General features: G+C 52.9%; 1 protein-coding gene across 1 annotated transcript in view; it reads right to left on the bottom strand.

Annotated features, from left to right (window-relative positions):
* The window catches only part of FNDC1 (fibronectin type III domain containing 1), a gene marked incomplete at its 5' end in the record, with an annotated part of 71,701 nt that extends 46,244 nt beyond the window's left edge, over positions 1-25,457 (bottom strand). The window contains 4 exons of the mRNA XM_081094456.1: positions 3,149-3,217; positions 4,075-4,161; positions 6,879-7,097; positions 25,349-25,457. Coding sequence (XP_080950582.1) covers positions 3,149-3,217; positions 4,075-4,161; positions 6,879-7,097; positions 25,349-25,457 — 484 coding nt within the window. The remainder of the gene's footprint in view (positions 1-3,148; positions 3,218-4,074; positions 4,162-6,878; positions 7,098-25,348) is intronic.
* Positions 25,458-27,757: the final 2,300 nt, after the last annotated feature.

Raw genomic sequence — 27,757 nt, 5'->3', positions numbered from 1 at the left:
TGTGACTCTCAGAAGTCCCTCCCACGCCCAGCACCTGTAATGCTCACGCTGACGTCTCTCTTGAGCACGTTTTCCTCTCCAATAGGCCACCCTGACACTTTCACTGTTTACCGAGTGCTTGTGTGACATTTGAGCGGGCCAGCTATCTACCAATAAGGAAGGGGATCTCATTTCTTTACTTTGGAATAGTGTCCGTCAGAATGTCACCCACCTTCATAACTTATTGGATCCCTACCAGCCATCAGGCAGGTGACAAACACCTTCACAGTAACATCATGACACCCCATTTATAGACAGAGAAGGTGAGGCTAAGGGAGAACTTGGGAGCCGGACAGGCGGGCCCTCGGCTGGAGCCGGGTGTGCAGTCCCCCCGCGCCGCTCCTGTGCAGAGCCCCCGCTGTGCTGTGGCATGGCATGTGCCTGCTCTGGAAGGAGGTCCCCCGGTGCCTCACGGATGTCTCTGGCAAAGGATCTGGTCTGTGGCACCTGGAGTCACCATCCAAGACTTCCGTGCCATGGGTCCCCACTTACAGGAAATGTCGGCTAAGTTCCCCGGGGCCTGGAGCTCCTCAGGGGAGGTCGTTCACGTGTCCCCTCAGATCCAACATTGCTCGTCCCCTGACAGGTGGTCATGCTGCAGGGTCCCAAGGCCAGACCATCTGAGGAAGAGCCTGGTCAGCCGTGTGATGGCCCGGCTGCCTGACTGTGGGGAGCAAGAGCAGAGCGGACTTACTGGACGCCTTTGACAGTCCAGCATGGGCTCACTGTAGCCATGACAGATACGTCAAGTGCCGTGTCAAGACTGAGATAATGAGATGGGGCCCTGAGGAAGGGCCCAGAACACCAAAACCACCGGTCTGGAGACTTGGATCAGGACTCCATCTGGACACCGATGTGAGGGAACCCCCACCCCCACTCAGAGCTCAGCCATCCAGCGCTTGAGTGTGGCTATACCAGGATCACAGTAAAGCCCTGCAGACTCCCACTGCATGGGCCGGGCTGCCACTGCCACCATACCCACTTCCGCACCCGCAGACAGAGCCCGTGGCCAGGACTTGGCGCCGGCAGACCTGACTGTGTAAACGGGTCATCTTCACAGCCCAGCCAGCCTTGAGGCGTTCCAGTCCTCGGCTGCAGTCAGCACCATTCCTCACCAGAGGCAAAAATTAGGGCCCAGATGAAGGAGAGCACCGCTCAGTGGCGGACAACCTGGCCTGCCCGGGACCACCCCAGCATCAGCAGCTGGCCGACAGGTGACCCTGACCTCTGACCCGGCCCTGCCTCGCTCAGCACCCGGCTCCGGCCCACACACACTTGCCCTGTGGGGCACCCTCGGTAGAAGCAGCCTCCAACGCCTTTCCGCTGAGCACGTACTGAGCGCGTGCATGAGCTGTCCCAGGCCCGGGAGGCGGAGAAGAGTGGATCCAAGAGACCGGCCCTTGAGGGGCTCACCATCCAGGCCATGGACCGGAAACTGAGTTTGGCTCTGCAAATTGCATACTTAATAAAACTTAAAATTGCACAAGGAAATAATGCCACAGACAATATTCATTCCCCATTGGCCGAAGGCCTTAATTAAACTCTGTGAAAAGAGGACACCATCTGATTGGTAATTGGGCACTCGGCAGCCCCATGGCCTGGCCCCAGGATTAGCTGAGGATGCCCTGACGCAGTGGTAGTAAAACTGCATATGATCCCGATGAGGCTACAACTTCCCAGGGAAGAGCTGGGCGAAGACAGGCGAACTGGCAGCCCGTGGCCTTGCCCGTGGGAAGCAGAGTGGGGCCTCCTGGCCCCGCACCTCATTGCCTGTCTCTGTGCGTAACAGATTAGCTCAGATCCAGGGACAGGAAAAAGCTAAAGCAACTTCAGAAGAGAAGCCTGCAGGAGGGTCAATAATGGGATCAAATACGTGACAGGACCTGGACACCTCTTCCCTGGGGACAGAACAAAGGGAGGTGGCTGTGCATCTCGAAGGGAGCTGTGTGCGTCTGTGCGAATGTTTCCCTGTGTGTCTTCAGGGTAGACAACTTCTGAAATAGGCTGGCCCATTTACACACAGCCGCGGTGTGCTACCTTCTGACTGTCTCACTACCACTGCCTTCCAAGCTCTGCTCCTCGCCTTCTGCTCATCTCTCCTAACCCTCGCCCTCTCATGTACCCTCTCTCCTTCAACTCACTCCAGCGTGCCTCCTAAAGCCATGTCTGCCTCTGACTTCTCTCTTCCAACGTTCATTCCCTCCTCTGCGGCCGCTACAGGCATCCCCAGCACAACGCCCCACGCTCACCTTCCGTCCGGCATATTTGAAGAACGTATCACCTCTCCTCCACAGCCTGTTTCCTTTCCTAATGTTTTATTCCGCCCTCCTTTTCCATGTAAAAAGACTGAATGCTGCCCACACCTGCCAAATCTTAACTGAGAAGCAGATTAGAATCATTGGTTTGAATATACTCACCTTCCTCTCAATAGCATAAGATTGATGTATTTAAATACATGGTTTATGAAAATAAGACACAACCTGTGGCCTCAAGACAGTAGCCAACATACTTGAAAATAACTGCATGCGTTTTGCATCATTAATTAAATATATTCAAAGAATACACAGAAATGTTAACACTTCTCTCAACAAGTAAAACCACATGATTAGACAACATCAACATCCAGATGACAAAACATACATATACAAACATGGAGCAGAGATGGAAGGCAGGTCATCTAACATGTCACCAACCAGCCCATGGTTTTACGAAAAGGAATACTTGATGCAGCATATTAGCCAATAAAAGCCACTGTTTGGTGGGTCCCGTCTGCTCATGCCACCCACGGGTCACAGAGCTGCAAACATCCCCATCAGGCCAGGACTGCCATCTCCACCACCACATTTGCCTGTTAATAGCACAGGGTACCCCCAGCTGTAGACACAGACACCTCCCCACACCAGGACACGAGGGAACAGTGAGAATGAGCGACACTGGCTGCGGCCGGTCCACTGGGTGCACGGCAGACCGACCAACACTGTGCGGCGTGTGCGTTAGTTCAGCGATGGGGACTGGATGAAGGTTTGTGAGCACATGTGTGTGACAGAAGCACGACCCTCTTGCGAGACGGTGCTTCAGTGAAGACATGAACCAGATGAGCAAATAGTACCTGTGACGGTTTCATTAAATGGTCCTGGACCCTTAATGGGGGAACCATCAATCTGGATCCATTCACCTCCTAAATTAGGAAAATGCAACCTGATAGTTAGAAACGAGAACCAGAGGAGCTTCCACATTTAGAGCATCCCTAACTGTTCGGAGCATCCCTAACTGTCCGGAGCATCCCTAACTGTCCGGAGCATCCCTAACTGTCCGGAGCATCCCTAACTGTTCGGAGAATCCCCAACTGTTCGGAGCATCCCCAACTGTTCGGAGCATCCCCAACTGTTCGGAGCATCCCCAACTGTTAGGAGCATCCCCAACTGTTCGGAGCATCCCTAACTGGTCGGAGCATCCCTAACTGTCCGGAGCATCCCTAACTGTCCGGAGCATCCCCAACTGTTCGGAGCATCCCCAACTGTTAGGAGCATCCCCAACTGTTCGGAGCATCCCTAACTGTCCGGAGCATCCCTAACTGTCCGGAGCATCCCTAACTGTCCGGAGCATCCCAAACTGTCTGGAGCATCCCTAACTGGTCGGAGCATCCCTAACTGTCCGGAGCATCCCTAACTGGTCGGAGCATCCCTAACGTTCTCTAAGTGGCCTTTTCAACGGCGTGAAAGGGATCGCCTCGGGCCATTTTAGTGACTCAGCACCTAAGCTCTACGGACAACACATCCTTTTAGTCTTTTGCACATGGCTTATTCTAGTGAGCACTCAAAAGTTTAGGACAAAACGCTAACAACCTACATTAACTGACTATGAAAGGAGGGATAAATCTCTCTTAGTTTTTAGTCTGTCAGCTTGTTCTACAAATCTAAAAATTCAGGAACTCTTTAATAATTCTAAACTTGTATTGACATGAAGAAGCAGGGAGGGACGTTTCTCCCGATCTCAGTAACAGAAACACAGCCTCCAGCTCTAGGTGAGACTTACCAGGCAGGCTTTCCGCTCTGTACACGGGCCGGCTCACTCCACTGTGGTTTTCTGCAGTAACCAGCACAAAGTACACTACCCCCGGCTCTGAAACACACGGTTCGTATCAAGCCCCGTTTCAAATCTCCAAGAACGACAGTTTGATTCGCTGTCTTCCTTATACCAGTTACAACCAAATATAAATATTTGAGTTTAGTGACAAGTCTACCTATAGCTTTCTCTATTTTTAATCAAAATACTAACATTCCTCCCCTGCAACTGAAGTACACCTGGCCAGAGAACACAACATTAATTTATTACAAAGTACATGGCATGTGAAATAAACCTGGATTTGTGAGCAGTCAACAAGAAAGCTTTTAAGCCTTTTAACGTGACATCAATGTAGGAAGTAGGAACACACTGTCCACTAAATCCATGTTTCAACCTACCGTGTCCGTAACTACAAACAGTATTTCCTCATGAAAGCCCCAAATGGAAAGCTTCAAAAAATAATTAGGAAATGTCAACATAACTCATAAAATTTAGCACCTGGGGAACCTTCACTGCAGTCAAGAAAGCTGCATGAAATATGTTCCTTCTCATAACTAAACAGTCCCCTTGCCCTAGCTCAGTGGTCGGCAAACTGCGGCTTGTGAGCCACATGCGGCTCTTTGGGCCCTTGAGTGTGGCTCTTCCACAAAATACTGATTTCTGCGCATGGGCCATGAAGTTTCAATCGCACTGTACATGTGCGCCCGCACGTGGTATTTTGTGGAAGAGCCACACTCAAGGGGCCAAAGAGCCGCATGTGGCTCGCGAGCCGCAGTTTGCCAACCACTGACTGCCCTAGCTGGTTTTGCTCAGTGGATAGAGCGTTGGCCTGCAGACTGTAGGGTCCCAGGTTCGATTCTGGTCAAGGGCACATGCTTGGGTTGCAGGTTCGATCTCCAGTAGAGGGCGTGCAGGAGGCAACTGATCAATGGCTCGCTCTCATCACTGATGTTTCTATCTCTCTCTCCCTCTCCCTTCCTCTCTGAAATCAATAAAAATATATTTAAACAGTCCCCTTGCTGTGTCTGCATGTGGTCTTTGACTCTTCCAACAAATACCTAGAAAAAAATACTTCCTGGAATCTTGGAAATGCTAATCTTGAAATAATTGGGCTTCACTTTCTGACTTGGATCTAGGGGTCAAGGTCAAACAGCAGTGGTGGCTTTGGCTGAGCTGCTGGAGTTGTTGGGATGCGGAAGGGAACCCAGACACCAGGTTAGGACATGAGTGCCTTGAACTTGCCGCCTTGAAAGCAAAACTCTATTGCTGCTGCTTTTCCTCAAGATGAATTACTATCTTAAGAAAGGGAAGTGGAGGTGCCAGCCCTTGAAGAGCTGGAAGCCGGCAGGCATTGGAGGGGATGGACATTGGAGAGGTTAGAGTTAGTTCCATCAAAGGCCATCGTGGTATGTGCATTCCTCAGAGTGAGGAGCGTTCCGCTAACGGCTTCAGTGCTCCAGCCAGAGCCCCAGCATACAGCCACAAGGCCGTACTGTTGGGGACACCTGCTGTCGGGACTGGTATGGCTTCTTTCTGACCATGGCAGGGTCTGGTGGCATTTCGGGTTTGGCACAACCTGCCAGACTAACTGGGAAATGCTTCAGGTTCGGACTGAATGTAAAATTATGCTCTGCCAGGCACTTCTCTCTCTTCGTCCTGAGCTTATTTGGATTTCAAAGACATTTGATCCACGTCTCTGCTTCCGTTGAGTTAACTCATCGGAGTTGCTTGAGAGACACTGCCTCTCAGTGAACTCCTCTCCGCTGGCATGTTTTTCTTCTCTGCGGCCAGCGAACAGCCCAAGCTCTGAGCACGCAAATGTGAGCCTGCACTGGCCTTTGGTCCAATAGAACCTCCACTTAACCCACAGCTGGACTCTGTGGGGCCGGCGGGATGTGGGAGAGGTTCAGAGAAATGTATGGAACCGTGAGGGAGGAATCTGACCCCCTGCCTCCCTTCTATGCACCTTCTGCCCCGATGCCCAGAAAGCCTAATGCTGTAACTCAGAGCGGGGAAGGGACGTGTGGCAGGCTGTGGCCAGGAAACTGGGAGCACTGCGGATTCCGATCCTCTGAAGGAAGGCGGCAAAACGCTCCTGTGGCTCGGGGGCACCTGGATGTCACACATGCCGACTTCCTCATGCTGCATCTTAGGGTTGGGCCATGAGATGACTGGAGCGTACATGGAGCTGCAGGCTCCTGGGATCAAAAGGGCAGAAGACAGAGGACCCACAGGAGGCAACCCAAAGCTCACGTTCAAGACCGTCTGCACCTGCACTCGCACAATGCATTTGGGCAAAATTTAAAATGCTCCGAACTTCCAGAATGAATTGCATGGGGAGAAATGTAACACCTTTGAACAGATGTGGCTAAGCATACACACCTTTATAGGACGTGTCACCTGAGAAATCCCTAATTATAAAATGGTTCATAACTGAGAAATCTCCAGATTAGTTGTCTAGTAGTCAAGTGTCCATGAGACAAAAAACAAACAAAACAAAAAACAAACAAACAAAAAAAACAACACATTCAGAAAACTAAAAATTGTTTCCGGCATCAATTGGGAGAGAGGCCCAGGAACGCTAGAGTTCAAGTGTGGGGCGGGAAGGCCCATGGCAGGATGAAGGCCTTGACGCAACAGATTCACGCCCCTGGCTTCCCGTTCCCAAGGAGCCACGTGAGCCTGGCCACACCCTGGCTCACAGTCACCTTAGAGCGGAACGGGGAGCGAGGTGCAGTCAGTGCTGATGGGAACAGGAGCGGAGGGCCACTTACCCACATCCTCAATAAGGAAGGACTGCGTCTCCGCGTTCACCTTGATGTACTTAAGGCTTTTCAGTGACTTCCCGTAGGCAAGGTTGTAATGCTCCACGGGCCTACTGGTGGCATCTTTGGGTGGGTCCCACGTGACTTTCAGGCCCATCTTAGTGGACAGCAGTTTCACGTGCCGTGGTTTCAGTGGGTGGTCAGCTATGCAGACAGCGCAACTATCAACTGATGGGAATGGCAGGCGGGGGAAAGGCACTTTTCCACTGTTCTCTGACATTGTTAGCAAGACAGCGAGTGGCTTTTACTCTGATCCTTTAGACTTTAAGCGCGGGCGTGTTTGGACATCGTTACAGTATGACAGCAACGCAAACATACCAAACCCACAAGCTCTGAAGCGTTTTGGATGACTGTGGGTGGTAAGTTTAAACCAGAGTGAAACAAACCGAAAGAAACCCTAAGCCTTCTCCGCTTGCTGATGTTGCCTCGCTGGTGCTAGAATAACGAATTGGTCATTTGACATCTTCCCCAGAGGCGTTCATGTATGTAGTGACTTCTTATCGTTAATAAGTACACTGCACGGTGCCGTTACACAGCCCGTGCATCGCCTCTGAGGAGAATGACCTGGAGCGCTCCCGACCGGGAAGAACGTGCACCGTATCTGAAACGAGGCAGCAGAGGCGCTGGCTTCTGCAAACACAACAAAAGAGCCGCCACCTGAAGAGGCAGGCGCGCCTCTGGTTTATCTGCAGGCAGCGAATTTAAGTGTTTCCTGTTTTGTCACAGAAGAAAACCAAGTTATTAAGAAGGACATTACACTTTGATCTTCAGTTGTGAGGTTCTAAAAAATTTTTTTCTTAATTTTTAAAAATTAGCCAAAATGAAACAATATGTAACTGATGTTGCAATGCCACATAACATAAATATATGCTAGCAATTCACACAACAGTCCAATTTGGAGCAAACTGGGATCTGAAACTGATTATTCAAGGATGCAAGGCATTCTCAGAGGGTGGAGAGGGAGTAAAAAAAAAAAAGGAAAAAAAAGCCAGAACCCTTTAAACTTAAGAAAAAATGAATTTGGACACTCATGGAAGGAGAAAGGGGAGGGAGAGCATTTGGTGATGACACACAGAGTGGTTAGTATGTGGTTTTAATACCGGATGGAAATCCTGCACAGGGTAAGTATGGCTGATTCTATACCCATCATGTACTCTTCCCACAACTGCCCGACCGCCTCTAGAGAAAAACATTTAGGAAAGGAGAGAACTCCTGTGGCCTCCCTGCCAGAGAAACTCAAGGAATAAAAAAAAAAAGTTATGAAAATGATTTCAAAGCATCAGGGACAGAAAGTGCCACATTGGAGCCGAAAGCGCGATGTCGGGCTGCGGGTGCAACCCGTAAGCAGTCCCGCCCCGGCCTCAGCGGTGAGGCCCCTGCAGACCGTGATGGGAGAGGCCAGACGAGGACACGGCTAGGGAGACGAGGAGGACAGCAGGGCAGTGGTTTCTGGGTGGTGAGGGGAGATGAGGAGGACAGCAGGGCAGTGGTTTCTGGGCGGTGAGGGGAGACGAGGAGGACAGCAGGGCAGTGGTTTCTGGGCTTGGAAGGTGAGCAGTCATGGCTACTCGCCATTCGCTATCATGAACCCTTCCTGGCCCATGAGGACCTGCAGGGTTTTCTGCTGGAGAACAGGGCTTCCCCTTCCTCGGTTCCCTGTGTCTCCCCTGAGGCTTCCCTACAAACTCCACCTTCTCTGCCACCTGCCGACTAACTTTTCTAGTTGCCATCAATCCCTGTTTCCCGGAACAGCAGGAATCGCTCCAGGAATCCCGGGCTCCACACCCACCCAAAGACAGTGGAGACAAAGCAAGTCTCAGAAACCACAAAGCGATTCTCCCAAGGAAGGAAACGAATGAATGCGCGAAGAGCGCTTTCCTTTACGGTTCAGTTTCCAATCTCCCTAAGAAACTGTGGCCCACACTCTGCAGTGAGAGACCCCCCCCCGTCTCCCCACGTTCTCTACTGGGCAAGTGTGATCCAATCCACGCACAGCGGCCTGGGCCTGAAAACCATCCACTCTTATCACTGACATCGGACAGAAGAACACCCTATTCATGCACGCAGGGGTCTCCCCGGCAATGCTTTGCATCCACCCTGGGACATGACATAGAATTTCTAACTCACACGAGAACGCACGCTGTAATGGTTGCATCAGCCCGGCGTCAGGAGAGATGCCGAATCTCAGAGCTGCAATAACATGAACATAGGCGGAGGGCAAGGAGCAGCCGCCAAAACCTAATGACTGTCAGTTCGTCCTGCTTACCCGCCAGATCTCCATGTGTGTCCACAATGAGTTTGTTTGTTCTCCTCTTTTTATTTTTTTATGTTTTTTAATCCTCACCCGAGGATATTTTTTCCATTAATTTTTTTTTAGAGAGACTGGAGGAGAGGGAGAGAGGGGGAAGAGATAGAGAAACATCGATGTGAGAGAGACACATCGACTGGTTGCCTCCCACGTGCACCCCGACTGGGCCAGGAATCAAGCTCACAACCGAGGTACTTGCCCTTGACAGGAATCAAACCCCAGACCCTTCAGTCCTTGCGCCGACACTCTAACTACTGAGCAACCGGCCCAGGCTGTTCTCCTCTGGCCAGTGGTCAAGTACCATCAAGCAGCATCTCAATTCAATATGTGCCTGCACCAGCATTCGAACATACTTTCAAAAAGCCGGATGGTGTAAAACTACACCTAGTATTTAAAAATGGGCACGTGAAATGGACAGGAAAAGGGGTCTTACTGCATGCCTACCACTTGCCACCCACTCCGCCTTCCATGGCAGGAGGTGCTCACAACACGGGCGACCTGCGAGGAGCTGTTGACTCCCTCGTGCTGCAGGTGAGGAGAGCAGGGCCTGAGCAGGGAGGTGAGAACGGCCCAGAGCCACACGTGGCACCAGACAGGAGCCAAGCCACTGCTGCCCTGCCCAGCTCCCACGGCTCCCACCTCCCGACGGCCCCTGCTCATCAAGGACCAGTGACTGCATTCCCTGAATGTGAGTTAAGCTAGGAAGCCACTGCCCTCCTGGAACCAACTGGGAACCCTCCATGGCTGTGTGAACCACTTCCTCCCCCATCTACCCCACCTCCCCACGCCACTCTCCTCTCTTGGGGGCACTCCTGCCCCCACCCCTAGTCACCTCCCCGTGCTGGTGCCCTCGCCCCCCCTCTCTGGAATACATGGCGTCCATGACTCATGCCCTCTCAGGGATGTCTGCATCTTTACAGCGAAACCTTAGCCCGAGGCATGACTTCCCATCAGGAGCGTTTGCGGCCTCACACGGTGGCCCGGTGAAGGCTGGTTTTGAACACAGAGACCTTTGGGGGACCCTGAAATTGTACCTTCAGGGAAAGCTTGGGGTCAGTCTCCTTGTAAGATCCGTTCTGAATGTGAGGTTCTCTGAGGTCCTTAGGCCAATAAACCCCGACACCTCCTCTCGCCATAACCCCAACACACACAAACTGGGCCAAGTAAAAAGACACCACAGTGACTTGTGCAGCAGGTTTTTCATTCCCCGGATTCACACTGACTTTGATATTTCAGGTTGATATCATGATTGATGCTTCCTAGTGACTGTCATCGTTGCCTTACTCAGAAAGGACTGGACGAGAAGAGGAAGGACCAATGTGCATGAACTTGGATCCAAAAGCTTATTCTTGGGGCTAGAAACATGACAGTATGTTCTACTCCCAGTCATACTGTGTAGGCCTCGTGACCTCATCCCTTAAATGTGAAGTGAAGGCACAAGGAGATGAAGTTGGTTTCAGGGGCTGTGGGATGCGTGCTGGGTTCTGTGTTACGGGATCACACTCTGGGAGCTAAAGGTGAACAACATGGTTCCTTGCTATGCTCAAGTGTCCTCAGAAACTTACAACAGGCCACCCTCTCGGCTGGACAAACAACGCCCACGACCTTCTGTGTTCGGCATTCTCATCTTTCAGCATTCTGCAAAGCTCTGTTCCCATGAACAGCCACTCTACAGATAAAGAGGACAAACCCAGTCAGGGCCACAGGAGTTAAAGGTCCAATAGAGAGATCACTGGCGATCCCTCACAGCCCACAAGACAGGTTAGGGCCCTGGCAAGCGGTGTTTTCACCTCCACGGGATGGAAAGTGAGGAAATGAGCTGCAGCTGCAGCAAAGGGATTTGGGGTGAAGTAAAAAGAATTTCCTGTCCATGTCCTTCCCCCTCCCCCCCTCCCAAGGCTGTCTTTGATGGGGACAGATGCCGAGGTGCTCCAGACAGAAGGAGGAAACCACTGGGTCTGCTGTGGCTCAGGCCATTTCATCCCATGACAGAGGCATTGCTATGCTTCATACAGGTGACCTTTATCCACATTCACCAATATTTTGCCAGGTGCCGAGTGGCAAGATGATATTCTGGTGACCTTTCAGATACCTGGCAACTGCCAAGCGAGACAGCTGCATGCCATGGCTCCCATGAGGCCTCTGCTGGTTTTCTGGAGAACGGAACATGAGGGCACAGCCAGCGCCTAGTTTTCCCTCTGACCCAGCTCCAAACTCCAGGTCTTATCCACGCAGGCCACTTGGGTTCAAGGTCAAAGTATGGGTCTGTGTCTACTCTAGGATTGAAACCAAGATTCCAATGGCTCTGCAACATCTGTCCTCTGAGGGTCCTCAGCTTCTGCAGAGTGGCCTCAAGGGGTCCTCCAAGGCTGACAGCGCTCTCAGAAGCCTGAGTCCAGAGCTAGGTCCCCAGGGCCAGCCTGGCCTGACCAATATCTTCATGGTCCATGCATCATGGTAGACAGGGGCACATACATCACCTGCCTCTCCCTCATCTTTACATTCTGGCATCTCTCTTGGCACCCAGTATGCCCACATATCCGGTACTCACGTAAAATGCCGATGGATTCAAGAAAAAAAAATGTTAGGAGGATTTAGACTAATGAGGTCAATGGAGGGTCTCCAACCCAAATACCTCCAAGGACCAGAAAGATCAAGCAGATGAGTGAAGACATATCAAGGCATGTGCACTCCATCAAGAGGCATGATTTCGGTTTTTGGCACCTTTGACAAATACCTCATGGAGGGGACAGACTAAGGGATGAGGACAGATGCAAGTTTCCTAATATCCCAGCAGGCTGTGCCCTGACACCACTGGGCATGACCATCAACCTGAGGTCATGTCGTGGCTTCCCTTCAGAGCGAGGACCAGGACCACCTGCCTCTTCTTCTGGGGCCTCCCAGTCTTAAGCACTGACCCGCCAAGTATCTTCCTGAGGTTATGGGTGGGGTTCCCCTCCCCGCCCCCCAGTTTCAAAAATGAGGAAGACTCATTCTTTAGCTAATTCCAAAGCCAAGTTGACATCTAGGCAGAAAATCCATTCCTGGCCTGTCCCATTCCAATCCCAAATTTTGCCCAGCTCATGCCGTCCACAGCAGCCCACCAGAGTTTCAGCAAAGGAGTTGAGATCACAGCACAGAGAAATCCAATAATACAATCCCAGCCACATAGCAACGTCCTAATTTCAACAGAAGCCCCTCCCATGACAAAATTCCCAGGTATATTTAAAGTCCGAGGGTGAAGCCTACTCAGTCTTATGCCTTCATTTCAATCTAAAGAAGCTAACGTCCACAGAGATTTTAGCATCTCGGGCTGTAAGAATTTAGGCGAGTGAGAGGCTTTGGATTCAGTTATTTAACTCCTGGGAATCCTGAAGATTCAGCACCAAGTCCAGTGAAAGGTGGTGGAGACTGAGTTTGCTTAGGGAGCCCAGACCCCATCTGGGCAGTTCAATGGGTCTTCTCTGGCTGAGGCGAAGTAGAGTCAGTTTGTGCTGTGTGCAGGGCACATCCTAGCTTCATCTACCAGCAAAGCCCTGGTTCAAGGCATCCCCGGGCCCACTCAACCCCTGCGCTTCCCAACACCCAGCTCCAAGCCAAGACATTCTGGGATTTAGATTAGTTCCACTTGGGTTTTTGCCACTCAAAGTCATACCCTAACGGACAAAGAGACTATTAATCAAGATCTTCTATGAAAGTCGAAAATAACATTTTGAAGCAGCCCCAGCAGCCAATACGTTTGGTCCCAAAAGGCTGCCAGTGCAGACACACCCGAAGAGCCAAAGGCACGAGCCAGCCCAGCGGGGACGGCTGCCATTCCCAGCCGAGCGCCGAGCAGCCCACCCAGCCTGACCCTCGCTCGGGAGCAGGAAAAGTCAGCCTCGGTTAAGAAGAAAACCCCGAAGGAATGCTAAGGGCTTTTGAAATAAGCTAGACCCTTAAAACCCCAAAAATTCAAAAATCATTTAAGTATTCCAAGGATTGCTCTTTAATGCAACAAACCCTCGTGTTTATGTAAGTCTCCCTGCTTCATCTTTGTTTGAAAGTCTAGTTTTACTTTCCACTGGAAACCGCCAAATACTTCCCAGACCCTGAAATGAAGAAAACACAAATCTCAGTGAAACCGTGAGTGTTTGACCAAAAATCCAGTCAGTCGGCCAGGAAAGGTCGGGATGTGCTAACATTGCAGGACAGCTCAGGGATAGGCATCAACGTGACCTTCAACTTTGAGAAGGATTCCGAGGAGAGGTGGGAAAATCCAGCCATTGTCCATAAGACACCAGACAGCTCAGGATAAGTCCAAAATGTAGGAGCAGCCAGAAGGTTGGCAGCGTGTGGGCAAAACACTGAAATGACTGCATTTTAAATAATTTTTCAAATGGATGTTGGGATTGTATTTGCCAAATAATTATGTCCATTCTGCCCCCCCTCGAAAGAAAGGAAGGAAGGAAGGAAGGAAGGAAGGAAGGAAGAGAGAGAGAGAGAGAGAGAGAGAGAGAGAGAGAGAGAGAGAGAGAAAGAAAGAAAGAAAAAGAAAGAAAGAAAGAAAGAAAGAAAGAAAGAAAGAAAGAAAGAAAGAAAGAAAGAAGCAGAAAGTAGAGGTTGTTTTGCAACCTGGTGGAATAGCCTGGCCCCAGTGAAATGTACAGCTGTGAGGGGTGGGCTGCTTTTCCACCTGGAGGGCTTTTGTGGGGGGCACGCTGAGTCCTGAGATAGTGCTTGGCTCCTTCCGCTGGCCTTTCCCAGCATGCCCGGGGCTCAGTGGGAGTTTTCCACAGTTGGCGTGGCTCTCTAGGGGTAACAGTATAAAGAATGAAACCAAAATCTAGGTCTTTGGAGTCTTTACACTTAAAAACCACTCCAGGGAGCTGAAAGAGCTTTGCAAACAGGGCCAGTGACCCACCACGGGAGGCCCCACAGCACTGTCCTCCTGTCAGAGAGAAACACCAAGGCCAGCTGGCCCGGTCCCTTGGGAAGCCGGGGGGCACAGGGCTCTCCAGACTTCACCCTAGTCCACAGTCCTCAAAACCCAATCCATCGCCCCGTGTCACGTGACTGACTGGATTCTACCCCCATGCCCAGTGTGCTGTCCTGTTGACCTGGTGAGGGGGTAAGCCAGTGCAGTGAGAGCCTAGAAGATTCCAAATGTCCCAGGCTGCTGTGTGTGGCTGGGTACCAGTCCCTCACTGCCCTCAGCGCTTCCTAATGAACAGCGATGCCAGCTGGGCTCGACGTGTCCTCCTGCCCACCTCTGCCGTGGCCTCCTCAAAACCTGAGTTCCATGGTTGTTTCCCACTCTCAGGCCTTTTCCAGTATTTTAACAACAACAAAGCATCACTTATTCTCACTAAAAGGCCACATTAGCATGCATACATGCCAATGTGCTTATAAGGGCACTAGATAGCCACTGAATACAATGGTGATCACGTTTTTCCCCATCAGCTCAAAGAAGCCAAATGGTAGAGCCATCAAAATCTCCCAGTCGTTAAGTAGAGCGTGTCTGAATCCATGTCTATTCTTGCCAGACTGCCAGCGCCGCCACCACCCTCATCGGTCTCTGTGAGTGTCTCCACCTTGGGGAGTCTCAGGTGGCCACGTGTCACAGAAAGAGGTGGGCCTCGCACTGGCTTCAGTATGGCTCTGCCTGGTGCTGCTCGCGGCCGGCCCTGCCCAGGTCACCAGGCACTGCGGTAGGCACGTGGGAACCTCCCAAGGACAGAGCCCTGACGCTGCCCGGCAGCACTTTCTCTCCTTTACCCTTCTCCTCAGGCGTTGGCCCCAACCTCCCACCCAAGGCGCCCTCGATGCAGCCACCATCCTGGGATGCTGGTAAACAAAGGCTGTGGTTCAAATGCTATATTGTTACCTGAAGGGTAATGGCTCCTTATGGACAGAGTTTGCCTAGAATGTTCTAGATTCCAGGTTATTTGTATGCGGGGAAAACAGGTGAAGCGAGAAAGACCAAATATTTGTTAATACAGTTTGCCTCACATGATTCCCCTTCATTATCTTTTCAATCTCCTCCTACCCCCTAACATGAGAAAGATCCGCAAAGCAGAGAAACACAAAAATGGGCAATAAAATGAAGCGGTAAGAAATTCTGTTTCAAAATAACAGTGGAAAAACTAAAATCAAATTCTCAGGCCCAAAGGTTACTCTAAAAAGGAATCTGCCTTCCTCCTCAAGATGTTTTCTAAGACAATTAAAGTTTCTATTAGCCTCTTTGGTCAAGTTCACCAGCTGATTTATGACAGTTTGGCAGCTTGCTTTGAACTCAGACACTGCCATGGCAGACACTGTGGGTTGGGTACCCCAGAGCTATCCCCAGTTGCTACTTCTCCCCTTCCCTTCTTCTACAATAGAAGTACCCTCCGCATCCCTTGCAGCTAGGGGTGGTCATGTGATCAATTCCAGCCAATGACACCTATGAGGAAGTGACTGCTGCCGCCACTACCAGGAAAGCATGATAAAGGGGTCAGGATCTGCTGTCATGTGCTTTTGGCCTTTTGTATCTTCCTTCTCTTCCCCACTCTGGGATGTCAGCATGACACCTGGAGGTGCAGCAGCGTCTTGGGACAAGAACTGACGAGTCTGAGAAGGATGACCTGGCCTGGGATGCAGGAGTGGGAAATGGGAAGGTCCGGGGTCCCTGAGAGCTTCTGCTCCCTGGCTTATTGGCAGGTGAGATAAGCCATCCCCTGACCTGTTCAGCCACCATTACTCAGACAGTGTGTTCTCGGCAGCTCTGTCCATTGCCACCTGGTGGCATCATCTTTGAATCCATAAAATCAAGTCACCTTTCTTCTTGATTTCTAAGTGCAAGCTGCTTTGTTTTAACTTGAATTTCTTTCTGTGTGCTGTTTGTAAGGGATTTGGTTTTGACAATGTCCGTGCTTTCTTTGTCGCTATGCCATGGACTTGAGTAAGTACATCTGTCCAGAGAAGGATGCAGCCAGAAATTAGAGTGAATTTCACCAGCAGAGCTGGCGGAACCTGATCATTAGGATTTAAGGTTTTTAAGCTCTTGGCCATTTTATTCAGGAACCAATGTAAGCGAAAGCTACTGTTCCAGAGAAAAAACAAGGATGTTTCCCATCTAAGTCACGAGCTTCCCGAATGGTCTAGGGAAATGAAGTTGGAGGAACTCCATCGATATATTTAATTGTAACAGCGATGAGAAAACAAGGGGCCCTGCAGAGAAAATGCCTCCGATGGGCAGGGAACGCAGGACTCGTGCTGTTGAGCGCCAGAGACCTGCACACGGAAGCCAGTCCTTTCCAGGTTTTTGTGGGATCTTTTGCACATTTTTCAAATTCAACTCGCAGCTGAGAAATCGTTTCTTAAAGAACTACCATGGCCTGCTGGTCCGGCTTAACCTCAGCCTACTTATAAACTGCCCGCCAAAAACAACTCCCTAAAAATGCATTCCTTTTCCCAAAATGTGAAAGTCATTGTCTAACTATGCTAAACACTTGGGCATTACTGTCGTTAAACTCGCCACTCATCTTACCCAGAAAGCTCCCTGAGAAACAGCCTGAGAAAACAGGCCAGACAAGTGTCGCGGTGGGGCAGGTATGAAACAGAAGCCGCCGGCAGATGCTTCAGTTCCCCATCCATCAGAAAATAACAGGAGGGATTGGGGGGCAGAGCAGAAAGTGGCATTTAAAACAGCAGGGCCAGGGCATCTGCCAGCCGGAGGCAGCATGGCGGCTTCCCCAGTGTCAGAAAGTCAGAGAGTCAGGCCTCTGTGGGAGAACAAGGCTGCCCATTACACCACCAGAAGCCTCAGCTGGAGGAGGAACTCTGTGTAAAAGAAAGGCAGACATTTTACTGAAAAGGAGAAAAAGAGGCGTCGATTGAGTCAACATCAAAGTGCGCCCTCCAGGCAAAGTCCTCAGACAAATGTGTGGGTTCTCTCGCTGATCTTGGAATTCTACGTCCGTCCATCGTGTGAAGCGTTCAGGGCTGAACACTGGCCACAGCGATGCGGTTATTTCCGGCCACTTTGGCCCCAGTGTCTTTGTTAAGTGTGTGTGGCCCGTGCCTCCAGCGGGGCAGTGGGCCGCCCACAGAAGCTCTGAGTTGATGACAATCGCTCACTTTATGGATGAAGGCCCTCGCCAGGCCTGAGCTGCGGACGGCCCGCTGGATGAGCGGCCCGCTGGACTCTGGAACTCGGGGCTGACAGCGCAGCCCATGCAGTCCCACCCGGGGATTCGCCCCAGCGCCGGGAGCCGTGTGAATTCCTTCACCCACGCACGGGGAGCATGCTGGCCGGCATTCCACCTGTGATGGGTGAACTGTGTCCCCCCCCACAAGGATATGCTCCCGGGACCTGGGAATGGGGTTTTTTAAGGTGTCATCAAGTTAAGATGACGTCATGCTTGATTAGGGTTGCCCTTAATCCACCAGGACCAGCCCTCTTACAGAAGACACGGGGAGAACCGGTGGGAGGCGCGTGGGACTGCTGCGTGATTTCTTACAATTACATGTGAATCTTCAACTATCTCATAAACTTTTAAACCATTTTTTAAAATATTAGTAGTCTTCTATAGCTATGGGGACGTTAAAAGCACTGGCCGCATGCCCGGGAGAAAGGCGTGCACCACGGTGGACGCCTGATAAATGGCCAGGCCAGGCTTCCTTGACACTGAGCCACAGTAAACGCAGTAAGCCAGCGGCTCACAGGGCCCCGCCGCCCCGCTGCCCACGCCAGGCCCGGAGGAGGGCCCTTCTCTCACGCTCCTGGGAGGCCACACCCGACCATTCGGGCCCCTGGCCTCCCTCACCCTGCCCAGCCCCAGGGGTTCTGGCCACAATTGACTGACTGTCCATGGAATTTCTTCTCCAGCCCTGCTTGGCGTCATCTCAAATTAGGAGCCACAGATACACACCCTGGTCACACTGTTCACTACGATGCTAACTAGTTCCAGCAGCAGCGCTGGCGCCAGGGGACCCACTGCCCACCCTTCCGAGAACAGCACAGCCTCGTCCCCGTCTGGGTCTGTGGGTTCTACCCAGCCACCTGTCGCGACGAAATGGCTTCTGAACCCTGAAAGGAGTCGGTGCTTAGCTGACCGTCACTACAGCTAGTATCACTCTCTAGCTGTAAAAATCTGCATCCGTTGTATCGACTGCTTTCCTCTTTAAGCCAATGACAGCGCGTGGAGTTCTAGCAACTCCTACAATTACACAGATCTTCCCCCTATAAACCATGTGGAATGCGGTCCACAGACCCCCTGGTACCAACTGTTCAGTTCTCTTTAACTGTAAAGTCTGCCCATGTGCCCACCTCGAGTGCATGGCACTCCCAGCACCCTGGAACCCGCTCCAAATGGGCTTTTCTAGAACCCATGAGCCATTTCAGAGAGGGCTGAAGGTGAGGACCGTCAGCGTGTCTATATTGTAATGAAGAAATCCCCAAAGTCCAGATGAATAAGAAGATAGGGCAGAGCCCGCAGCCATGCCGGAGGCACCACCCGCCCCCTCTGGCCTGCCTCCAGCGCCCTCCTCCGCTCAGCTGCCATGCGCTCCCACCCGGGGGCGGACGCTCCCCCAATGGCCACGCTCGCTTTGGATTATGGCCAAACTCCAGGACCTTCCTGGGCTGGTGGTTGCTGACCCCCCAATCCTGAATGCCACTGTAACCCCGGGGCCACCTTGCAGGAGCCACCCGAACACTCCTGTTTCCTCAAACATGTCACGCAGCTTCTGGCGTCTGTGCCTTTGCACATGCAGCATGGTGGTTCCTCCCCCTGAAATGCCCTTCCTTGCCTTCCTGCTCTGACTGATGCCCGGCCGCTGTCAAGACCCAGCTCCGTCCAGGAGACCCAGCAGGGAATGTGGGTGGTCCGTGCAGCTCTCGGGGGTTTTGCTAGTTATAAACCTGCCTCAGAATCTGCGTCACTCTCCCAGATACAAAAGAATCCACGGAGGGTGGAGGGGGGATACGTCATGAGACCGATTAATCAAAACTCGCTCAAAACTGTCATTCATGCCCAGAGGCAGTTACACCCCTCGGGTGGCCCTGGTCCCTCCTCAGTCCAGTGGCTGCAGCTTTGGCAGGAACCTGCTAACGGGCTGCTGACCAGCGCTAGGTTTAGGCTTCGAATTCTTTCTCACCAGTGGTCAGCAGGAAATGAATAATAAGTAGCAACACTGGAAAACAGGACAGACACGAGGGGAAAACCAAAGCAGATAAGTGAACGTTTGACCTAATTCTCTGAAATCCAGAAAGCCACAGCTCCTGGGGTCAGCGGGCAGTGGGAAGGCCGCCGGAAGGCCAGGAGCGCCCTCTGAGGGCCGAGGGGCGCAAGCGCCGCCGGGTCGGAGCTGAGAAGAAAGGAAGCAGGAGAAAATGTGGTAGAAAATCTGTCTTCCACGTGACGTCACCTAACACTCAGTGGCACAAAAACACCACATTCAAAACTTCTAAGTTTTAACCCTCTGTCCCATACTGGGGAATATTCCTTAGTAATAACACAACTCCCCAAATTTGAATTAATTCATATTTCCTGTAACTAAAACAAGGATCACTTCCTAAAAGGAAAAGAGAATGTCTGCTCATATGTATAACCAATACCTCCCTGTTCCAAATGCTCTAGCATGTCTACTAAATTAGGAAAAGAAATAAGGAAGCAACACGTGCCCCACCCCAGCTACCCCGTCCTCCCCTAAGGCACCCACGCTCCGTTTCTGGTGTGTCCTAACATAAGTGTTCTATTAACAAGTAAGTACTTAGACACATATATTATTTTATCGCCTATATTTGTATACCTTTAAATATCCTCTCTATATTTTCTAACTAAAATAAAAGCTCCTGATGAGATGTTTAATTTTAGCTCAAGAAATCCCCAATTTCCACAAGGATCGGTGAAAAGAAGTCTGCTCCCCAACCAGCACAGGGTGGGGTTCCCCTTGAAACCCACCCTCACCCTGCCACAGCACAATGGCCCCCAAAGATGGCAAGGCCTCATCTCTGTAACCTGTGAACACGTGAGCTCCCGGGGGCAAAGGGACTTAGCAGATGTGATTAAATGAAAGGTCTGAAGGTGGGGAGATTGTCCCTGGGTCCAATGCAAACACCAGGGTTTTGTAAGCGGAAGAGCAGACAGGAAAGTGGGAACCCTATGGATATAAGGGGAGTGATTGCCAACGGGGCTCAGAGTGGAGGCACATGGGCACCTCTAGAAGCTGGGAGAGGGGCTGGATTCTGCCTTGGAACCTGCAGAAGGAGCACAGCCTTTGATGTTAGCCCATGAGACACTCCGAACTTCTAAGAGAATACATTTGTTTGATGTTAAGCCCCTAAGTTTGTGGTAATTCGTTACAACAGCAATAGAAACTAATGCAACCTGCCACTCCCCTGCCTGTGTTCAGGGAATGGGCCTTTATGACTTAAATAAAGACATGAATGGTCTTGGTAGGACAGATCGATAATGCTCTGGAACTGTCCGGTGATGTCTTTCCAGGGACATGAATGGTGTCTCTCCAATCCTGTTGCAACCTCTAATTGCACAGTAATGAACCGTGTGCTCAGCTGGTGAGTAAAACAGGCCTTTCACATGTGTGGGCTCCAGGGCACAGGTACAAGGGAAGGGTGTGCTCACCACTGCTCTCGAAGAGAAGAACAGCCGGAGGAGGGACACGCTACAGAGCTGGAGGCAGGCTGGCCCGGGACATTCTTGGGCCAGTGGAGACTGACTCACTGCCTGAGGCCACCAGCGGGTGAATGACAGCCCAGGCTCCAGCCCTGTGTCTGATGCTGAGGCGACTTCCCTCCTATAAACCAGTGGGTATCCAACTTTCCGTTCTCCAGATCCCTTCTACTCAAACGAATGCGGATCTTACAGAAGTTGTCCATGTGGGTTTTATCTACCGATAACTACTGACCAGAAATTAAAACTAGGAAGAGGTTAAACTCTGTGTTGATTTCTTTTTAAAATAGCAAGAGTAAACCATGACATGTTGACCTGAAAATACTGTGTTAGGAGTGCCCTCGGCGGTCCCAGCTCTGTCTCCTGCTTCAACAGTGTTTGGACCGGACAGGCCCAGGGACGGGCCCCTTCTTCCAGCCTCCGGCCACCCTCCACCGTCTTTCCCACCTTCGGAACCATCGCAGCCATCTTCAGCCTCAGAGACCAGCCAACACCGTTTTTGGTTTTTTTGTTTGTTTTTTTACCTTAACTTCTCATTGCTGAACCACCATGAGCTCCCAAACTTGTCAGAATTCTTCCTCCGAGGTGGAGGCTGCCGTCAACCGCCTGGCCAGCCTGCATCCGCGGGCCTCCCACACCCACCTCTCTCTGGGCTTCTAATTCCACCCGCCAGGATGATGTGGCGGGGCCACTGCTTCCCAGCGAGGGCACCCAGGTCTCTTAAAGATGCAAAACCAGCACGGTGGCCACACTGTCTTCCAGGACACGCTGACGCCTCCCCACGATGAGTGGGCAAAACTCGGGGCACCATGGAGACGGCCTTGGCCTTGGAAAGGAACCTGACCCAGGCCCTTTGGGAGCTGCAGGTCCTTATCTCTGTGACTTCCTGAAGAACCACTTCCGGGGTGAGGAGGTGAAACTCATCAAGGAGATGGGTGACACCTGACTCACCGCCACAGGCTGCCGGCCCCCAGGCTGGGCTGGGCGAGTATCTCTTTGAAAGGCTCCCCCTCAAGCACGACCAGGAGCCTGTGGAGCCCAGAGGCCGTTGAGGGGCCGCTCTGCCTTCCCCTGGTGTCTGGCTTTTGCTTGAAACTCTTCCCAAAACCACTGGCCATTATTTTAACCACCCTGGAGCCCTCTCCCATGCATTGGACCAAATGGAAACAATAAAGCATTTTGCAGAAAAAAAAAAAACCCCAACTATTTTATGAAAAAAAAAAAATAACTGTTTTCTTAAACAAAAAGAAATAGTGAGAAGAGTGGCACTGCTTTGTATTTTGGCAAATCTCTTTAATAGAAGACGGCAGGACCTCCTGTCCACTATCCCTCAGTCTCGGCAGCATGCTGTTTCCATGGAAGTATCTGAAAAAAATCTAGCCTCACAGAGATCAAACTCTGTAACAGCCTTATGGGTAATTCTGGAAAATCTTTGATACCACCCCAAAACTCATCAAGTAGAAGTTTCCTCGAGGTTAGCTGCATTGTAGACTCTGAAACCATGTAAAGAAAATGTTGACATTTTGTCACGTTAAAAGTCCATTGGGCTCGCTCGAATTTCGGACGGACTGTTCAGACAGGCAAGACTTGGTAACACCTTGCACCGGTCACTCGGATTCACAGGTTCGCTCGGTCATGCAGACCAGCTACAAGCTGACGTGTTATAACACAGTGTTTAAACAGCACACCCATTCATGCCGCCACTGGTCTTGTGAGAAAGGGTTTTAAGTATTAAAAAGCTTCTAAATGTATGATGTTGGAGATGGCAAAATTCTAATTTTCACTTGAAAGCTCAAATGCTGCCCCTGGCAGGACCTCCCAGCAATGATTTTCCTAGCAGTGGCCGGCCCCGCTTTGTTCATTTTTAAGGGGCCGTCTGCCGAATACCCAGGTCAGAATAGCTGGATTGTCTGCAGTCGTTCTTTCTGGAGAGTGTGGTGTTCTTGGGGAAAAGCAGCCAGTTCCGTTCACAGCTCAAACCGTCGCACAAGTGCTCGTCCTGGGGGTGTCAGCGGAAGTGCTCTGTGTGCCTTTCCTGCTTCTTCACACAGAACGTCAAGGATAGAGGTTTGGTCAAATTCACAATTTTTACTGTGGCACCAAGGACATTCTTAACCGGAACTGGCACATCTTTTCTTAACGTCAGAGGCAGAAAATGCAGTGACTACTAGTTCATTATGGTGCCAATGCCTAGATTCGCACTAAAGCACCCGCGGTTTTACCCACCAAGCCCGTGCGCCTTCCCTGCAGAGCAGCGCAGGGGAGAAGGCAGACGTGTCTTAACACCACTTTGAAAATAGTTTTGATCTTGCAGGTTCCCTAAAAGGGTTTTTAAGCTTTAAAGAAAAAATTAAAATCGCCCACTGCTACCCTAAGAAAACCACTATACATGTATGTGAATGTGTGTATCTCCATATGTTTTCAGAAAAAGGTCTCCTGGCAAGCACCAGCGTGGTGTGTGTGTGTGTGGGGGGGGGGGGTGTCACTTGCTTGTTTTATGTTTTAATTGACCACCAAGTTGAAGGGCTTATTTAGATCCTCAGTGCTCCCTGCAAACCACTTGTATTTTAAGGAAAGTCCTTGGAGCTGTGGGGTCTACCACTGCTAACGTGGTTTCATTGGAGGGATTCTGGCCCCAAAGGATTTGGGGGGCAGGGGGGGCGCCCGGCTCCAGCAGCTTGCTGGGCGATGCACTGATTCGGCCAGAGAGGGAGCACCGTGGCCATGGCCTTGCCTTCAGACTCAGAATGCAGACAGGACGCCTTCCAGAGCAACAGATGAAACAAATTATGTGCCCCCTGATCTCTTTCCCAGCCCGGGAGCTCACCACAGGGTGCGTCTGCTTCTTCCTTCAGTCCTTTCAGTAAGTGCAGTAAATACCTATTTCAGAGCGTGCCTGTCCCCCTTTGTCCATTTCTAGTCTGGTCATCATTTTACTGCAAATTCCACGTCAACACGCGAGAGAGAAGTGCCAGCAAGGGTTCCAGCTCCAGCATTTCACAGCTCAGCCATGCAGGGCGGAGGGCCAGGGGAGGAGATGCCGGGGCAGCCCCCACCTCAGACACACCCTGGCAGAGCCCTAGGCAGGTGGCAGGGGAATCTAACAGGGACAAAGCTGGAGCCATCACGAAGCCCGTTTGGCATCGGCTCCATTGCAGTCCGCCTTCTGGAACAAAAACTCTTTCAACATTCAGAAAAGGTTTGCTTAGGACAGAGAGAAAAGCATGGGTTGTAGGAGAAGTCGAAAGGCTTTAGTTTTATTCGTAGATACTGAGCAACAGACTCAGCGACTGCTTTCCCAGAGAGGCCAACAGAGAGGAGAAGAGCAACTACAACTGGACTGTCTTTTATGGGGAAAGTGGCGTTTGGTGCCCCAGCCCCTGGCGCAAACCGGCAGCGAGCATTGTGCAGGATGCGCCCTCCGAGAAGAACCAGAAGGCGGTGACCCCCCACCGTCTCCCTTTCCCCTGTAGCCATGGGCAACAGAGGCCCTAAGTAGCATCCTTTAACAAGGAGCCCGCGCTGGAATCTGAATTTTCAGAGCCCAGCTGGGAGGGAGCAGTGTCGACAAAAAAGTCGATTTCTTGGATTCCTGCAAACCGATGGCACGAATAAACGCCGCAGGGCTTCAAGCGTGAAAATGCCTGCCCAGGAGGTGGGAACCAGGGCCACCAAAGGCGCAGGGAGAAAACCCGAACCCCCGCCGCAAACGGGTCTCTCCGAGGGAGACGGGCAGGAGCGCGGACAGAGCGCGCTGGCGTTCTCGGAGCGGCGCCGCTCACGTTTCAGTCCCACAGAGAACAGCCACCACCCCGTCCCCAGCCTCAGCCTCCGGGGAAGGGTGCGCTTCTCCGGAACCGACTGTCCCCGGCCCGCTCCCTGCGCCCGAGACCAGGGTCCCCTCGCAGCTCCCTGGTTCCCGCCGGGACGTGCGGCTTCCCTCCGGCGCCCGGGTCCCCACCGCCCGCGGCAGCGCGCCTTTCCCCGCGCGCTTCTGGGGCGGTCAGTGCCGCCTCTCCGCCACCAACAGGCACCCCGCCTCGGGGCAGGTGGACGGAGGGGAGAGGATGCCCCCGCGGCAACTCCAAGAAGTGGCCTTCTCCCCCCACTGCACGCTTGCTGAGTCTCCCCGGGAAGTTAGCTCCAGTCTCCCGACTCCTGGGCGCGGAAACTTCGAGGTCAAGGATGAAACCGAGGGCCCCTGGCGCCGACGGCGTCCCCGCTCCCTCCTCCTGCGCGCGGGACTCCGAGTGCCCAGATCCCGCGTCCCCATCCGCCCCTTTGCGCCCTGGCCCGTGAGCGAGGAGGACGCACAGGTTAGTGACACGACACGCAGCCAACACGGAGCGAGGCGGCGGCCCCAGCGCGACAGGCGGGCGGGCGGTGTGTGGAGGCGGACAGAGAAGCGGGAGGAGGCGCACAGAGCCGGGCAGCCCAGCCCCGGCTGCGCGTACCTGGAGCTCCCGCCGCGGAGACCGCTGGCACCAGCGCCGCCAGGAGCAGCAGCGCCGCCCAGGGCAGCAGGCGCCGCGCGCACGGGGGCGCCCCGGCCTCGGGCGCCATGGGGAGCCCGGGCTGCGCGGCGGGCTGGGCGGGGGGCGGCGGCTGGGCGGGGGGCGGCGGCTGGTCGGGGGGCGCTGGGCCGGAGTCACGGCTGAGGAGGCGCCACCGTCGGGTCCCGCCGCTCGTGCCGGTTTGTGCGCTCTGCGCTGTGCCCGCCGCGCCCCTGCCCGCGCCGATCTCTCCCCGCCCGCGTCCCGGCCGCCCAGCTCCGCACTGAGGCCGCCCGCCACCGACCGCGCCTTTTAGTCGCGCGCGGGCGCCCCCTGCCGGCGGCGGGGCGGCGGGGCTGCTGGGGTGGCGGTGGCGCAGCCCCGGCTCCAGGTGCCCGATAGCCCCAATCCCGCGGGGCGATTGCCGCGCGGTCGATGTGGCCGCGGAAGTCCCTTCCATTGTCTAATCGCTCGTTTTCTGGCTCGGAAATGGTTCGTTGCGTCCAGTTGCTGCCACACCCACAAATGCCCCTTGTCCCCTTAAATAAATGCCGCTGGTTTCAGCGTCGGGGACAGGGGACAGCCCCCTGCACCTCCATCCGCACGTCGTGGTCTTTCCTCCGGCTGCCCCCGCCCTCCCCGCCCCCTGCCCCGGGAGGGCCTTTATCAGCCTTAGAGCCTGCGCTCCTGCTGCCGCGCCAGCTGCTCTGAAAGGCAGGTCTCTGAGCGCGCGAGGAGCCCCGTGCGCGACGCCTGGCCTCGCTTCCCCCCACCACCACCACCCCCACCCCCGATTCCGACCCCGTTCCCGCCATGGGGACCCGCCTGGGGTCTCCCTGCTCGGAATCCCACCTGTGTGTGACCCGCTCCCCCTGGACGCCTCGGGCCTCCGCGTGGATCGCAGCGCCCCTGGAGGCCACGAGGACACCTGCGCCCCGCGGGCCGCGTTCTGGCGCCCCGCGCTGCTGTCCGGCCCCCCCCCGCCCCCCCCCCCCGGGGTTCCTCGCACATCTGCTCCGGCTGAAGCTGACAACCTGAAGGTGAGCCAGCCCTCCGTCGTGACAACCCAAAACGTGAGCAGATGTGTGCCGTTTGCAGAGAGGGAAGGTCCTTAAGTGAACTGCCGCCGGATGAGACGGAGGAGCACCGCGCCTCTCACCCCCGGCTGTGCGCCGGCCCCGGAGCGTCCGCACGGAGCAGAGCCCTACAGCCTTCTGTCCCAGAAATCTCCCTCCTGGTTCCCACGGAGGGTCCGCTCTCCATTCGTCTGATAAAAAACATGAAAGGTGTCACCACTTTTAGGCTTAAAGACTCCAAAAACCTGACCTAAAAGTCAGTCATCTGTCCTGAGCCTGGCCATCTCAAAAACATCCCCGTAAGCTCTCCGAAGTCCTCTTCCTTTCCAGTCAATTCTTAGTCCACTTGAGCGTCACTATTGTCCTGACAGACATGACCGTTCTCACATGATTTCTTCAGCTCCAGGTTGTTGCTTCTATTTTGTTTATCAAAACCAGAGCGGAAGTCGTCAGCGTTTTCGTTGTGATCCTTCACCAGCCTGCCTCCCGGTTATTCCTGTGGCTCATTCCCAGCTTCGCCGTCAGTCTGTGATCACACAGCATCTCTGGTTTCTGGTTGTTTTCTTTGTCACCACACACAGAGACCGGCACTCGCCATGCATGTCGGCGTGGCAGTTCCGGACGGTGGGGCTGATTTGAATGCCAGTCTGGGTTTTGTGTGGATAAATGACAACCAAGCGTGAATGACCAGGAGAAACTCCAGCAGAGTTGGAAAGCGCATGTCTCATGCCATCATCCGACATGAGGTCCTTTTGTTCTGTGTCTTTAAGCCCGTGTGAAGCACCGCATGTGAGTCCGTCGTATGTTGGGGCAGCAACAGGACCTTAGACAAGGCTCCCACCCGGTGATGTGCACTCAACTTTTGAAAGACCGAGTCAAGTGGAATGAGAGGGAGCACCCACCGTGCTTGGTGGCTGGGGGTGATCGTTAATTCAGACCCGGAGGAAAACGGTCGCCAGGATTCCCTGACCAGTGGGGAAGGGAAAAGAAAAGAGAGGTCGACATGTAGACTTCACCTTGACATGGGAGAAGGAAGATCGAGATTGCTTCTCACCAGCCATAAAATAAAATAGTGTTTGCCAGACTTCTCTGGCACCCTATGCACTTTGCTCTGGTTCCCACAATGCCCTTCGAGGCACTCATCTGATTTTAAAGAGGGAAAATCAAGGCTCCTAGCGGTTGTGTGGCTCTGCCCCCCACGGCAGGGGCTGCTGAGGGTGCGAGTCCAGTGAGAACCATCTGACGCCAAGTGCATGCCCATTTCCATGGCACCGGGGCACCTCTGAGCCTCCCC

This window comes from Myotis nattereri (assembly GCF_964212035.1).
Source record: "Myotis nattereri genome assembly, chromosome: 6".
NCBI classification, from domain to species: domain Eukaryota; kingdom Metazoa; phylum Chordata; class Mammalia; order Chiroptera; family Vespertilionidae; genus Myotis; species Myotis nattereri.
Note: the sequence above shows the minus strand (reverse complement) of the source record. Positions and strands in the feature narration are given on the sequence as shown.